Source organism: Armigeres subalbatus, chromosome 1 (assembly GCF_024139115.2).
Source record: "Armigeres subalbatus isolate Guangzhou_Male chromosome 1, GZ_Asu_2, whole genome shotgun sequence".
NCBI classification, from domain to species: domain Eukaryota; kingdom Metazoa; phylum Arthropoda; class Insecta; order Diptera; family Culicidae; genus Armigeres; species Armigeres subalbatus.
Genome location: NC_085139.1, coordinates 255,463,633 through 255,480,358, shown reverse-complemented (window position 1 = coordinate 255,480,358; position 16,726 = coordinate 255,463,633). Strand labels below are relative to the sequence as shown.

General features: G+C 42.9%; 2 protein-coding genes across 3 annotated transcripts in view; one reads left to right on the top strand and one right to left on the bottom strand.

Moving 5' to 3' along the window:
- LOC134213033 (sodium-independent sulfate anion transporter) overlaps positions 1-8,628 on the top strand; it is a 33,283-nt gene extending 24,655 nt beyond the window's left edge. For both annotated transcript variants that reach the window (XM_062691511.1, XM_062691521.1), the window contains exons 2-3: positions 6,950-7,672; positions 7,732-8,628. In XM_062691511.1, the coding sequence (XP_062547495.1) occupies positions 6,950-7,672; positions 7,732-8,519 (1,511 nt within the window). In that variant the 3' untranslated portion in view covers positions 8,520-8,628. The remainder of the gene's footprint in view (positions 1-6,949; positions 7,673-7,731) is intronic.
- The window catches only part of LOC134207222 (uncharacterized), a 123,585-nt gene that overhangs the window by 39,495 nt on the left and 67,364 nt on the right, over positions 1-16,726 (bottom strand). The gene's annotated exons all lie outside the window — the stretch shown is intronic.

Genomic DNA, 16,726 nt, shown 5'->3' with positions numbered 1-16,726 from the left:
CGGATAAATTCAATTTCGCAGCCCCTACCGAAAAATAGAGGGGGCGATTTAACATAAAGTTGTGACAAAACGTTCTATGCTAAGACAATGTAACAATAAAACGGGACTTAGTTAACTCCTTGATAAAGGTACAATATATGTAACCGAAACGTCGGATAAAAACGTAAAACCCGTTTTTGAGCATAAGAAGACTGAAAGCCATAACCTCAAATATCACCATCATAGTCGATCTCTCCTAGACAATTGGGAGGGTTCGTGCAGCATTGTGCTATATGTCCCTCCAATCCGTAGCGTCGGCAGAGCTTGCTTCTGTCAGGGCCTTTGCAGTCCCATTGCTTGTACCCCGGTTCCAGGCACTTGAAGCAAACTTCGGGTTGCTCGTATATGCCCACAGGGCACACCGACCATCCCACATTGACCCTTCCTAACTTGACTACCTTGGAGGCGCCCGCTGCAGATAGCCGAACCAATGCTACCTGCGTCCCTGCCGGACCTTTCCGTAGCCGAACGGCTGCGGTGGGCGTCTCCACTTCACACTGTCGCCGCATTGCCATGATGAGCTCTTCGACTTCGGTGATCTCGTCCAGGTCTTTTACCCTTAGATTCACCTCCGTCGTGAGTGCCCTCACCTTGACCTTCTCGCCTAGGACCTCCTCCGCCAACTTCTTGTAGGCGGCGCCCTTTTGCGAGACGCCCCGCTTTGGCTCGAGGATCATCTCGCCCATCCGGGTACGTCTTATTCGACGTACGTCGGCGCCGAGTTCACCGAGCTTGACGTCACTCCTCATCGCCTTCAAGACGTCCGAGTACTTAGCCTAGTCGTGATGACTAGGGCATCGCCCCTGGAGCGATTGGCGCCTACCCTAGACTTCTTGCTAGTCTCATTCACCTGGGCCTTCTTTTCGGCCCTTGACGTGTTCGCTTTCCTCTTGTTCTTGACCAGGGTCCAGTAGGCGTCATCTCTATTTCCCTGGTCTGGTGCGGCTGAGAGCTCTCAGCCTGCCGTAACCCCTTACCACCGTCTTTCCTGGGTGGACGAACCTTTCCAGGTCCTTCCTCCCCCGGTTTTGGAGGTACCTGGCCGGGGTTCAGCTTCCCTGCCCCACTACCCTTGTTCGGGATAGTAACCCTCCGCGTTTTGGAGTGGCCCCCAGGGAGCTCATCCCCTGGAGACTGTCTTCCCCGTTTTTATGTCTGCTCCGTTGGAGCAGTCACCCCCGACGTGCCCGCGAATACTTGAGCCGCAGTCTGGGTAGACTTTGGCACCACCGTCTTCGCTGGCACGCCCTCGGTCGATTCGACCTTGCCCGAGTCCGCGAATCCTTGGGCCTCAGTCTGAGTAGACCTCAACTCCACGGATTTCACGGGTTTACACTTGGCCGTCCTGACCGTACTCTCCAGCAGTGACGGGAAATGTCATATCGATGTCATGAGACTAATTTGTTAATAACTTTTTTCACAAGCAATTTACAATCGTCTGTTTTATATAAACATAAAGCACTCAAAGGATACTAAAACTTTTTCTAATAGGTCATTGCTCTAAAACTGAAATTGGCGGCGTGAGAGCCGAATTAGTGTCAAATGACATTAATGTCATGACATTCCGTGACATTTTTTTAAATTCGTTATCATGCCTCACACTGTATATTTAGAACAATGACCTGTTTGGCAAAGTTGTAGGATCCTTTAAGCATTACATGTTAATAAAAAAATCCGAGTTGTAAAAGACTTTTGAAAAAAGTTATTAGCAAATTAGTAATAGCAACCCCATGACATTTTTTTGACATTTCCCATCACTGCTCTCCAGCTTGGCGTCCAACATCGACTTTCGAAGTTTCAGCAAGCTCCTCTTGAGGTCCTTACTGATATTATGCTACGATGACGCAAAGTCAATGATAGCGTGCAGCTGTTCAGTCGCCACCTCGAAGACCGAAAGCCCATCGCGTTTTCGGTTCATCGCCCCCACAAGCCATGGGCCGTCCATAACCTCTACCGGCGTAGCCAAGAGAGAAGCTTAAGTGACCCACGCTGGCGCTGCGTACCGAGCTGCCGAATATTGCCCCTGGCCTCCTAGGCGGAGACCTGAACAACCCACCTCTTGCGAAGGGGTTGTCGCCTACACTACTACCACTAATTGAAGAATTGACGTTTTCCATTTTGGTCCCACGAGTTGCTCGGGAAAAAGGGTCCACCACGCCAGAGCCCTGCATGACGCGGTAAGGGAAAATTACTGTGGAAAAACTCCGTTAAAGGCCTAGTTCATTATTTCACCCCAATGGCCATGCATTCCCTCGGCACGGGTCGCTAAACGCCTTGGGAATAGGGGTTAGGGACGATGGTCTCTTTGGTCGCACCCCCTCACTCTAGCTCATGTCAGAAGGACAACAGTGCCCAGGCTGCACTACCAGCTAAGTACAAAACCCTTAGCTGGCGGTCGATTGTCATCGGAAGACCCGTGGAAGCGTGAGATTGGCACTTGTGAGGACCAGAGCTGTGTAGGTCGCTCCTTCCCAGATGTCAACTCACCATTTCGCAGCCCGTGTGAGTACGTGTGTGTGAATGTCTGTATGTGTGTGAGCAAAAATGATCTTAACTCTTTTTAGGCACTTACCCTAAACCGATTAACTCGCACCAAGTTTCATTCGTCAGGGAATGCTGTTCCATTATTTCCTATTATAAATAGGCTGGATCGGACTATGGGCTCAAAAGTTATAACCAAAATACATTTTCTTATAATGTACGAGAACATTACCGTTAGGAGGATTAATCAGTATTTTTTGGCAAAAACTTTTTATTCAATTTATATCTGAGTTACTCAATAATGTCACTTTAAATGAATTTGGCGATGAACACAATGTTCATAGCATTTTGAGGGGGAGGGTTATGTCTTAATGTTGTGCCTAATTCAAGGAAAAAATCATCTATCATATAAAAAGCTTAAAACTCATATGTGAATATGTAACAAATCAGTATCTTCCACATAACGTACATATTAGACTGGTCCAGATTACTATGGGGAGAAAAAATCTCGCTTAACTTTTCAAAAGGACCTAAGTAACATTTTTTTCATGATTTAATTTGAAAAGCGCAATCAACAGAACAACATGAAATCTATTGATTGGAGTGTTCAAATTAATTCATGAAAAAAATGTTACTTAGGTCCTTTTGAAAAGTTAAGCGAGAAATGTTGTCGAATTCCACGGGGCACCCCCCAGAATTGTGTCTTTGGGTGAGAAAATCAATCTCTGAAAATTTCAGCTCAATCGCTTGTTGCATAAGCTGGCGCATTTGATTTAAAGTTTGTATGGGGATTTCAGCCAAAATGTATAGGAAAATACACCTCCGTCACTTATTCGATCTGGAAATTGGTTCTGATTGCTCGATTGACCTCAGAATTGCAAAAACGACAGTTGGTATGCTACAGAACAATTTCACAGAACATTGCATGATGATTAAATGAACTTTTATATCATTTTCGGCTGATTTATTAGGAGCTGATTTGTGTATTTTTGGGTTTTTTGATTGAATCGCATCAGCCGAAATTTATATAAAAGTTCATTTAATCATCATACAATATTCTGTGAAATTGTTCTATAGCAACTGCCAACTGCCGTTTTTGCAATTCTGAGGTCAATCGAGCAATCAGAACCAATTTCCAGATCGAATAAGTGACGGAGGTGTATTTTCCTATACATTTTGGCTGAAATCCCCATACAAACTTTAAATCAAATGCGCATGCTTATGCAACAAGCGATTGAGCTGAAATTTTCAGGGATTGATTTTCTCACCCAAAGACACAATCCTGGGGGGTGCCCCGTGGAATTAGACAACTTTTTGTTTCCTGGGCCAGTCTAGTACATATTCACATATGAGTTTTCATAATATTGTAAATTAACGTCCAAGTCGGGTGGTTTAATCCCCGGAAATAGGCAATTAACTTTGATTGAACTGATATAAAAAGCGTTACGCAGTGAGAAGGGAAGGGGCTCAAAATTATCTATTTTGACATTACTATATAATAGAAGCGAATTATAGATTCAACCATAATGTGCTGGATGAATAGTGTGTTGAATAACTCCTTGTCACAATACACCCAGTTCTTTTTTTACACGGGTGGGTTTTAGTCGATTAAGACATTTAGCGTTAATGAAACTATGAGTTAGCCCCATGAAAAAATTCACAAAAAATCAAAGAAAGTTCAGGTGGTATTTAAAAAGCCGTGAAAGCTCAGGTTAACCGGGACATTTAAGAATACCAACCGTATAAACAAATATTGGGTGTACTTTTTTTCTAATAATTATGAAAGAAATCTTAATGAAATATCAAATAAATGAAATTCTCTTTCGTGACGTAACTTTCTCTATGACGCTAATTGAATCTGTTCAACCTTCCTTTGGTAATTTAATAAGTTCTACTTAGTGAATTTTCAACACCAAAAGCTAATAAAGCTTTATTGATCCATTTAGGAAATCTGTGTTGCGTCCATTTGTCTGTGACACGAATATACCATTAAACCTTTTTATGACTATTAGTATTTTATCTAGTATCAAACAGGCTTAAAGCAAGCCAAAAAGTGACCATATTCCGTTGGTTTTGTAAAATATGACAAAAATCGATACTATGCCGAAAATTGGTCCTATACCCAATTGAAGCCTCAGAAAAAATAGTTTTCTTTTCTATCTATGTTTTTTTAATGAATACCACCATTTATTGCAGGATTAATAATTTTGACCCAAAATACCCTTCTTCAGGAATGGTGCTAACTCGTTATTCAAGAATTGTGGAATATTCTTATCACAGACAAACAAACATGATACTCGGGAAATTTTCATCATTCGCTGATTTACTGGTCAATCGACGACTCGTGGCGTGCGCATCGGTTTTGCTCAAGTTTGACGTTTGCTCACTACTGCCATCTAATTCGCGATTTGCCTAACTTAGTCAAACCAAAAGATGTCGTTAGTGTTTGTACGACGATGAATTTGATGAGTGAATGTTCAATATGTTATGTCTGTTTGTATGTCTTCTTACTTTAGAATTTTTGGAGAATTTCTCCTTCAGAACTCTGGGAAATTCCTCTTACAAGAATTACTTCTACGGAAATTCTCCGGAAAACTCATTCAGAAATTTTGCATAATTACCCCTCCAAAAGATCAGTGCAATTCCTTTCGCATGAATTTTAATAAAATCCCTCCCCAAAAAATTAAGAAGAATTCCTCTTTCAGGAATTTGGAGAAGTTTATCCTACGATGATCTTGGCGAAGTACTCACCTTAGTCCAGATATTGTAAATCTTCTCCTATGAATTACAGGAAATCTCTTCGACTGGTCTTCGATAATTCCTTCTACAAGAATTTCTGTAAAATCCTTATCCATGAATTCTGGGATGAAGGGTTTATTCTCAGATTCTTAATTAACTCCAAGAATTCCTTATCAAGAAGTTCTGAGGAACGATTAATATGTGTCGCAGAATTTTTAGATGAGAAACTCCTGGAAAATTCCGAGAAAAAATCTGTACGATTTACACGTATGTCTTTAAATCTCTCATCTGAACTTTTTTGTTGAAGTTGCATCCCCCATTTGAAAATTGCCGTGTCGCAGTTTAGTATTCATAAAGCACTTCCACAGTTATTAACTGCAACGTTTCTAAGCAGATTCACAATGTTTGCATTCCAGTGTCAAAAAACTAACACGATGATGCTGATAGGCATATGAAAGTAAAAAAAACATTGATTCCAGTCACCTTCTGCATGGTCTTGCTTTTTAGGCGCCAGACTAAGGGGCAAGCCAGAGTAAACGCGACGTGCGATGCGACGCAACGCGACATTGCAGTTTGATTGTTATTCTTTTACGTGAGTCGCGTCGCGTCGCATCGCTTGTCGCGTTTACTCTGGCTTGCCCCTAAGGTAGGAATAATTCAGGATTTTTACTAGTATTCTCACTACGAATTACACAAACTCACGAAGAATTTCAAGGAGAATTTCTGGAGAAATCACTGGAGAAAGAAATTCATGAAGAAATTTTTGAAGGAACCTTAGGTGAATCTTCTCGTGGTATTCCTGAAGACGTAAAAGCGCATCAATATAAATTATGCTTATTGCCATAAGTGCACGAGAAACGCAAATATAGAATAAAGGTATTGTTGGGCATCCACCGACGAAATGTTTGAAGGATATCTTTTAACCGTGCCTGTCCGAACCGCCGCCGCCGACGCCGAGAGCAACCGCAGCTTGCATTCACGGCGCCGTCGCGTCGGCTCAAAGTACAGATTGGCGCACAGGACAAGCTTATAGACTCATTTTTCCTATCCAATTTAAATTATAAAATCATAAAATATTTGCATAAGTAACATTTAAAAATTATGAAAATATATAAATATTACTTATGTTAATGAGTAAATTTATGAAGTTTACTCACCGAAATAGCCTATTATAGAATGTCCACGATACATTTTGGACAGTTAGATAATGTGTAATTGATTTGTCGCCATTTCATCAATTTGAACAAGAGCTAAGACATGCTGAAAACAGCAGTAAAGCGAACAGATTAAGCTGTCATGTAAATAGATGGTCTCAGTGGTTGGTAAAAATGTTTAAAAATCGCGTTTGGAGATGGGTGTCCGAAATTTAACGTGGGCAGGCTTCATGTCCTCCTAGAAAAAAAATCGTTGCCGCTGGACACATTATTAAGAAAGTACCATTTCAATTTAAATTAATAACAATTACGCTGACTTGCTAAAACAAAACACAGGTCAAATGTTGCTATAAAACTAATGCACAACCTGTTCTCACGGAACAAGTTATTCTTCGTGGCCCTCGATTGATATAACTTACCGACCTTTCGTCCGCTTTTGTAGTGCCATGTACGTGCAAAAAGTCACGTACGCAAAATCGCTCATATTCCAATTGATTCTAACTCACATGTGCGCATTCTGTTCTGCTCCTATACAGGATCCCTGGTGTACGTCATATTCGGCACAGTCAAGGAAGTATCAATTGGACCAACCAGCCTGATGGCCCTGCTTATCATTCAGTACACCGTGGATAAACCGGTGCAGTACGTCATGATACTCGCATTCATAGCCGGCATAGTGGAATTGTTGATGGGCGTGCTCAACCTGGGATTCCTGGTCAGCTTCATTCCGATTCCGGTAACCTCAGCTTTCACATCTGCTACCGCGATGATCATCGTGGGCACCCAGATAAAAGACCTCTTAGGAATACCCACCAAGGCGAAGGGATTTTTCAACATACTGTACAGTATGGCCGCTAAAATCACCGAAATAAATCCAGGGGATGCAATTTTGGGTGGCCTAGCAGTGGTCTTCCTCCTGGGTTTCCGACAGCTCACGCGAATTCCAATCGATGACAAAACTCCTCGAGGCAGAGCACTGAAAAAGTTCATTTGGTACCTTAGCCTTGCACGAAACGCAATGATCGTATTCATCACTTCGGCGGTGGCGTTTAAATGGAGTGCATCGGGAGATGAAGTACCATTCAAATTGTCCGGACACGTCAAGCCAGGTATACCCGGATTCGAGCTACCAATCTACAACGTTCAATCCGGGAACGAGACCATCTCTTATTTTGAAGTTGTCAAGGAACTCGGGAGCAGTTTATTGGTGGTGCCTATGGTGGCTGTGTTAGCCAACGTATCTATCGCGAAAGCCTTCTGTAAGATCTGAGCTAATGTTTTTTATATTCAATCAAATCTAATTTTTCAATAATTTCAGCAACTGGTAAGATAGTGGACGCGTCCCAGGAGATGATCGCTCTCGGACTGTGCAACCTGCTCGGGTCCTGCTTCAGCGCGATGCCAACATGCGGCGCATTCACTCGATCAGCCGTTAGTCATTCCAGTGGCGTTCGAACCCCGCTTGCCGGAATCTACTCAGCCATCATGACGCTACTGGCGCTGAGTTTACTAACTCCGTACTTCTACTTTATTCCGAAGACTACTCTGGCAGCGGTGTTGATATGTTCTGTCGTATTCATGGTTGACTTGAGTATCGTGAAAGTCCTCTACAAATCATCCAGATCTGATTTCCTCTCATGGGTCGGGTGCTTCGGCGTGAGCTTGTTTGCCGGCGTTGAAGTGGGCTTAGTGTTCGGAGTTTTGATTAGCATCGCCGGTCTGCTGAAAGTTTGGGCACGACCAGAACTCCAACAGGAATCGATCGAAAAGCAAGGACTAAGATACGTGAAACTTAGTCCGGAGACGGGAATTTTCTTCCCCTCCGTGGACTTCCTCCGGACCAAAGTAATCAAAGTCGCCAATGAGCAGCAGGTGCCGATCGTTGTGGACTGCTCGTCGGTTATTGGACTGGATCACACCTCGACGAAGGGCATGAAGGACTTGGCCAACGAGCTGGAAAAGGTGAAGCAGAAGCTGATTCTACTCAATTTGAAGCCATCCTTGAAGAAGGTCTTGCAGGAGAGTGATGCAAAGTTGTTCACATTTTGGGAGGACGAGAAAGATGTGCAGCTTGGGAATAACAATGTTGCTATGAACATGGCTTAACGTGGTGGTTCTCTATTTTTTATATTTATTGTACTACTGACCTGTGAATCTTAGTTTTAATCATGTGTTCAAAACAAATACACGAAATGTAAAGTTAACCTTCTCACAAGCATTTTTTTTAAATCTGATGGCCGAAAAACAATTTTTGCTGGATGTTGAATTTTAGTATCAGTCTCGAACAGAAAACGATGAAATTTTATTGGGCACAGTTTGCGTTTATGTTTCGTCTAAAGTGCCTGAATTTTTATTCCTGTTATCAATTCAGCCTCGTTCGTTCCAACAATATCGACTTGCAGAAAAGCATGTAGCACGACGTTCATTTAGAATCTTATGTAATACAAAAGTAAACTATTTAAAATCTTTTACCTGTAAGGAAAATCAAGCCGTCATGTTGCGAACTATTCTCAATATTTGCGATTGAAATAAAATATTCAAAATCTTGATGCTTTACCTTACTCTCAAATCAACAATAATAAATGCGATAAAATCATTTCTTATTATGTCGAGATGATAAATTTTAGTCATAGTTTGGATAGCGTTCATTATTTGATAGATATTATATGTGATTATGTTTTGAAAATACTTTCAGCAGTGATATGGAAATGCTAATATCATCATCCAAACTTAGACGTTCATTTTCATGATAGAATTAGAAGCGAAAGTATAGAATTTGATAGTTCCGTTGGGATACGGCAAGCGTGAAGATTTTGATTTAGAAGTAGGTTTGAAAGTGAGCGAAAGGCAACTTTGGTAACGATATCGTTCCCGAAAGAACTTCCACTTCCGCAGGAGTTCCCGAAGGAAATTCCGCAAGAGTTCTCGAAGGAACTTCCGCAGGAGTACCCGAAGGAACTTCCGCAGGAGTTCCCGAAGGAACTTCCGCCGGAGTTTCCGAAAGAACTTCCGCAGGAGTTCCCGAAGGAACTTCCGCAGGAGTTCCCGAAGGAACTTCCGCAGAAGTTTCCGAAGGAACTTCCGCAGAAGTTTCCGAAGGAACTTGCGCAGAAGTTCCCGCAGGAACTTCCGCAGGAGTTCCCGAAGAAACTTCCGCAGGAGTTCCCGAAGGAACTTCCGCAGGAGTTCCCGAAGGAACTTCCGCAGGAGTTCCCGAAGGAACTTCCGCAGGAGTTCCCGAAGGAACTTCCGCAGGAGTTCCCGAAGGAACTTCCGCAGGAGTTCCCGAAGGAACTTCCGCAGGAGTTCCCGAAGGAACTTCCGCAGGAGTTCCCGAAGGAACTTCCGCAGGAGTTCCCGAAGGAACTTCCGCAGGAGTTCCCGAAGGAACTTCCGCAAGAGTTCCCGAAGGAACTTCCGCAGGAGTTCCCAAAGGAACTTCCGCAGGAGTTCCCAAAGGAACTTCCGCAGGAGTTCCCGAAGGAACTTCCGCAGGAGTTCCCGAAGGAACTTCCGCAGGAGTTCCCGAACCCAAGTAGCACACGTGTCATAAACGAATTACTGTGATCTTTGTATGACGAAATCTAGTCATATATGAGTTGCTACAACCAAATTGGTCAAAATTGTGCTACTCGGATAGGAACTTCCGAAGGAGTTCCCGAAGGAACTTCCGAAGGAGTTCCCGAAGGAACTTCCGAAGGAGTTCCCGAAGGAACTTCCGAAGGAGTTCCCGAAGGAACTTCCGAAGGAGTTCCCGAAGGAACTTCCGAAGGAGTTCCCGAAGGAACTTCCGAAGGAGTTCCCGAAGGAACTTCCGCAGGAGTTCCCGAAGGAACTTCCGCAGGAGTTCCCGAAGGAACTTCCGCAGGAGTTCTCGAAGGAACTTCCGCAGGAGTTCCCGAAGGAACTTCCGCAGGAGTTCCCGAAGGAACTTCCGCAGGAGTTCCCGAAGGAACTTCCGCAGGAGTTCCCGAAGGAACTTCCGCAGGAGTTCCCGAAGGAACTTCCGCAGGAGTTCCCGAAGGAACTTCCGCAGGAGTTCCCGAAGGAACTTCCGCAGGAGTTCCCGGAGGAACTTCCGCAGGAGTTCCCGGAGGAACTTCCGCAGGAGTTCCCGGAGGAACTTCCGCAGGAGTTCCCGGAGGAACTTCCGCAGGAGTTCCCGGAGGAACTTCCGCAGGAGCTCCCGGAGGAACTTCCGCAGGAGTTCCCGAAGGAACTTCCGCAGGAGTTCCCGGAGGAACTTCCGCAAGAGTTCCCGGAGGAACTTCCGCAGGAGTTTCCGGAGGAACTTCCGCAGGACTTCCCGGAGGAACTTCCGCAGGAGTTCCCGGAGGAACTTCCGCAGGAGTTCCCAGAGGAACTTCCGCAGGAGTTCCCTGAGGAACTTCCCAAGGAATTCCCGAAGGGACTTCCCAAGGAATTCCCGAAGGGACTTCCCAAGGAATTCCCGAAGGGACTTCCCAAGGAATTCCCGAAGGGACTTCCCAAGGAATTCCCGAAGGGACTTCCCAAGGAATTCCCGAAGGGACTTCCCAAGGAATTCCCGAAGGGACTTCCCAAGGAATTCCCGAAGGGACTTCCCAAGGAATTCCCGAAGGGACTTCCCAAGGAATTCCCGAAGGGACTTCCCAAGGAATTCCCGAAGGGACTTCCCAAGGAATTCCCGAAGGGACTTCCCAAGGAATTCCCGAAGGGACTTCCCAAGGAATTCCCGAAGGGACTTCCCAAGGAATTCCCGAAGGGACTTCCCAAAGAATTCCCGAAGGCACTTCCCAAGGAATTCTGAAGGACTTCAAGGAATTCCTGAAGGACTTTAAGGAATTCCTGAAGGACTTCCAAGGAATTCCTGAAGGACTTCCCAAGGAATTCTGAAGGACTTCCCAAGGAATTCCTGAAGGACTTCCAAGGAATTCCCGAAGGACTTCCCAAGGAATTCGAAGGACTTCCCAAGGAATTCCCTGAAGGACTTCCAAGGAATTCTGAAGGACTTCCAAGGAATTCCCGAAGGGACTTCCCAAGGAATTCCCGAAGGGACTTCCCAAGGAATTCCCGAAGGGACTTCCCAAGGAATTCCCGAAGGGACTTCCCAAGGAATTCCCGAAGGGACTTCCGCAAGGAATTGCCGAAGGGACTTCCCAAGGAATTCCCGATGGGACTTCCCAACGAATTCCCGAAGGGACTTCCCAAGGAATTCCCGAAGGGACTTCCCAAGGAATTCCCGAAGGGACTTCCTAAGGAATTCTCGAAGGGACTTCCCAAGGAATTCCCGAAGGGACTTCCCAAGGAATTCCCGAAGAAACTTCCCAAGGAATTCCCGAAGGGACTTCCCAAGGAATTCCCGAAGGGACTTCCCAAGGAATTGCCAAAGGGACTTCCCAAGGAATTCCCGAAGGGATTTCCCAAGGAATTCCCGAAGGGATTTCCCAAGGAATTCCCGAAGGGACTTCCCAAGGAATTCCCGAAGGGACTTCCCAATGAATTCTCGAAGGGACTTCCCAAGGAATTCCCGAAGGGACTGCCCAAGGAATTCCCGAAGGGACTTCCCAAGGAATTCCCGAAGAAACTTCCCAAGTAATTCCCGAAGGGACTTCCCAAGGAATTCCCGAAGGGACTTTCCAAGGAATTCCCGAAGGGACTTCCCAAGGAATTCCCGAAGGGACCTCCCAAGGAATTCCCAAAGGGACCTCCCAAGGAATTCGCGAAGGGACCTCCCAAGGAATTCCCGAAGGGACTTCCCAAGGAATTCCCGAAGGGACTTCCCAAGGAATTCCCGAAGGGACTTCCCAAGGAATTCCCGAAGGGACTTCCCAAGGAATTCTGAAGGACTTCCAAGGAATTCTGAAGGACTTCCCAAGGAATTCTGAAGGACTTCCCAAGGAATTTCGAAGGACTTCCCATGAATTCTGAAGGACTTCCCAAGGAATTCTGAAGGACTTCCAAGGAATTCCCGAAGGGACTTCCCAAGGAATTCCCGAAGGGACTTCCCAAGGAATTCCCGAAGGGACTTCCCAAGGAATTCCCGAAGGGACTTCCCAAGGAATTCCCGAAGGGACTTCCCAAGGAATTCCCGAAGGGACTTCCCAAGGAATTCCCGAAAGCACTTCTGAACGAATTTTCGAATGAACTTCCTAAGGAATTCCCGAAGGAACTTCCCAAGAAATTCCAGAAAGGACTTCCCAAGGAATTCCCGAAGGAACTTCCAAAAGAATTCCCGAAGGAACTTTCGATGGAATTCCCGAGAATTTAGAGGAATTCCCGAAGGAACTTTCGAAGGAGTTTTTTTAAATAACTTCCGAAGGAATTGTCGAAGGAACTTCCGAAGGAATTCGGAATTCCCGAAGAAATCCCCGAAGAAACTTTCGAAGGAATTCCCGAAGAATGTTCCGGTGGAACTTCTGGAGGAACTCCCGAAAAAGCCTCCGGAGAAATTCTCGAAATAACTTCCGGAGAAATTCCTGACTAACTGAACTTCCAGAGGAACCCCAGAAGAAACTTCCGAAGGAACTTCTGAAGGCATTTTTAAAGGAGGTTCGGGAGGAGTTCCTGAAAGAACTTTCGTAAATTCTTTCAGGAATTTTTCCGGAAGTTTTTTTAAGAAATTCTTTCATGATGTCTTCCGTAAGTTCCTTCAGGAATGTCTCCGGAAGTTCCTTTGTTTATTTCTCTAGACGTTTCTCCAGGAATTCCACCGGAAATTCCATCAGAAATTGCCCCGCAAGTTCTTCTATTCATTTTTTGCGTACAATGTTTCAAGAAATCTTCCGAAATTCATTTAGAAATTTCTTTTGCATACAAGACCCCAATAGAAGTTACTCCAAAAAATTTCCCCAAAAAAAGTTCTTGAATTTTTCCAAAAATGCCCCAGAAATTTTCAAGAAATTCGCTTGGAAACTGCTTCTAAAAGTCTCACGGAAATTCCCCAATAAACTTTTCGTAAACTATTTCGAGAACTCTCCAGAAATTCCCTCTGAATTCTTTCCAAAACTCACGAAGAATTCCTCTAAAGTCACCTCCCATCCACGACCCGAGAAAATCTTCCGGAAATGCCTCCCAGAGTCCCAGAACTCCCGATAGGAGAGACTGGGTAGACTTGATACCCTTTTCTGATTTCCGATGTATCACAGCCAAAAATGAATAAACATACGCAATTTCCACACAGACTCTCTGAGAAATATAGTATTTAACTTTACAGATGTATGACAGTCCTTAAATTATTGTTGTTTTTGATACACAATCGATGTTTTGGAGTGCTGTCAAAAATCAACTTTTAAAATATTCGGGGGGAATTGATCCCTCTCCAAGAACTTGCTTTGATAAAATTAGAAAGGTGCCCTCAGATTTTATAAATATTTTTTCATCAAAATACGCGGAATTTTAGAATTTCTGTGCGTATACGTGAACGATTTTTATTATTGAATTCGATAGCACATGCAATTTCAAAATTTGGGGAGACTTGATCCTCTTTTTATGATATCTACGCAATAAATATTTTTTCCTGACAACCCTTCATCAAATCTGTCAAATCTACAAAAAATTAAAAGTCTGAGAATAGATTTATAGTTTTTTGAATTTTTTCGCCAAATTTTTGTATGGGTGACTAATGGGGGATCAAGTGTCCCCATATTGAGGCAATAACTTCAAATCCAAATATCCTAAAACTTTGATGGAATGTTAACATTTTCATCACTGCAGATCATTAAGCATATTTATGGCTTTGTGCTGTGAAAAAACGAAAGCATTTAGTCATTGTTATGAAAAGTTGTTCAAATTTTGCTTGGCCAATAAAAAAATCTTTAGGAAGGTCAAAACATACAAACCGCCCTGCAGAATAAATAAGGTTGTCAATCCAAAAAATAACTCACCACATAAAGGTCATTTTCCTAGAGGATCTATACTAAAAAATACGCTAGAACAAAACTACTTTAGTCCTCGATAAAACAGGGGGTGATCAAGTCTCCCCATGGATCAAGTCTACCCACCTTCCCCTAAGGAATTGTTTCGAAAATTTCTTCAAGATCTCTTAAGAACATTCCTCCAAGAATCCTTACCGAAATCAGCCGAAAGTCATCTAAAAATGTCGGCAGATACTCCTCCCAAAACTTCTCCAAAAATGAATGCAATTACCCTTTCAGGATTATCAGGTAAAATCTTTTATGAATTTCACTGGGATACCCAAAAAAATACCCCGGAAATTCTTTCAGAAATTCTCACACTTTTTCCTGAAGAAATCTCTTCAAGAGTTCTTCCAGTGATCTTTTATTAAATTCCCGCGGAAATTTATTCATAAATTCCCATGGGAATTCGTTTCGGGAATCCTCCTAAATTTCCTCAAGCCATTCTTCAGAAAATTTTACCAGGAACTGCTCCGGAAAATCCTGTATTCACTACAAACTAGCTGACCCGTTGAACTTCTTCTCGGCCAAAATTATTTAGTTAGCACAAACACTTATTTTGTATCCACAATTTAAGTTTTAACGTCTGCTCTGTGATTTGATTTCATTTGGCAGAGCAAACGTGAAAACTTCTGTTTTTCCCAGGGATTGAATCCTAAAGAGAAAGAACAAGTCTCTCACTCATCATCTCTGTTTACATATACGATATGTAGCATATCGCAATAGAATTGTTTCGCAAGCTGTCATGATAGAGAACTGATTCGGGAGGCTATACCCCATGATAATTTTCATTTAGAAAGCTCCAAATACGGGGAGTACTGGCTCTGATGATGCATTTCAACTTGTTCTATACAGCTGTGCAGTAACCAACACGAAAGGAGCGGAAACAAAGCGAGAATCACAATTTTTCTTTGCGGGCTGCCTATCCGATTCTGTTTTTTCGCAGTTGTATACAAGTTTGATAAATTTGTTATCATGGCTTGTTGTGATTTGGAACAGTTTGTGCCTCTTAGTTATCGTTGTTCGTTATCTATTGAGAGAGATTTCTGCAAACCCTGGTTTTTCCGCATGCCAGATCGGGTTCGATTTGCTTGATTAGCAGAAATAAGTATTATATTTGTATAGAGCTGAGAGGGGTCTCGAACCAACAAAGAAACATTTCTTGTCTTCTTGATGGAACTTCTGATTGAATATCGAGTGGATTTTCTAATTGAGAAGAGAATCTGAAACGTATTTTAAAATGAAGTTCATAAGTAATTACCAAAAAAAGTTTCTGGTTTTCCAAACAAATTTCAAATCAAATTTTGAAATAACTTCAAACTGAAGTACCAAAAAATGCTAGCATGAATTTCAAAGAGCGTTTTAGTATCAATTCACATATCAATTCCATAATTTCCTTAAGAATAATTTTCACATTTTGTGATAGATTAAATACCAATTCGGTGGATTTTTCCAGAAAAAAAAATATGTTTACGTTTGACAGAGAATGCGTTGAATGGTATACCCAACATGAATTGTTCATAAAAAAAATTTTCGGCTCCGTAACGCCGAACGGGAAATGAGCCTTCAAAACAAACGCAAGATTAAAAAAAAGTATTCCCAACCAGCGACTGTTAGATTTTCTAACAATTCTGTATAAGAACCTCCCAAAACCTGTATGTGGGGCATCTGCGAAATTGTTAGATTCTCATACAAAAAAATGTCAGCTCACAAACAAATATTGTAAGAAAAGCTGTTAAGTCTCATACATTATTTGTATAAGAATCTAGCATTTTCGCATATGCCCAGTTCTTATACAGGTTTTGGTACGTTCTTATACAGAATTGTTATAAATCTAAAACTCGCTGGTTGGGAATACTTTTTTTTAATCTTGCGTTTATTTTGAAGGCTCATTTGCTATTCGGCGTTACGGAGACGGATACTTTTTTTGTACAATTCAAGTTGGGTATACCGGTTGGAAGTAAGGGATCTAGTGGCCAAGTTGCCCGTACGTACGTCGGTACGTCGTTTTTCTCACCTTTTCAACTCGAAGTCAGTTCCATGCTAGCTGCAATAGTTAGTATGCAATGATTTCAATCTATAGACTTTTTCGGAAATGAGAATGAATGCTGCAAAACTATTAGGAGATAATTGTCGTACGAACTTGGCTGAAAGCATGTATTTACGATAGTAAATACCATTCAGGATAATGATTAGTGATTTGCAATAGAGCGGGGACTCTCTCATGAAAAAAAAATATATGAAACCCATTAACCTACTGCATTTAATAGCCACCGGTAAACATGTTCGGCGGCGTGGTCAATTTTCACGACGACGGCGTACAGTTCTAATTTGAATGACTGGGAGGTGGTTGATTAAGAGGTTTTACTCATTTTTGCTACGTTCCATAATAATCACTGTGACAATCTATTTTAATAT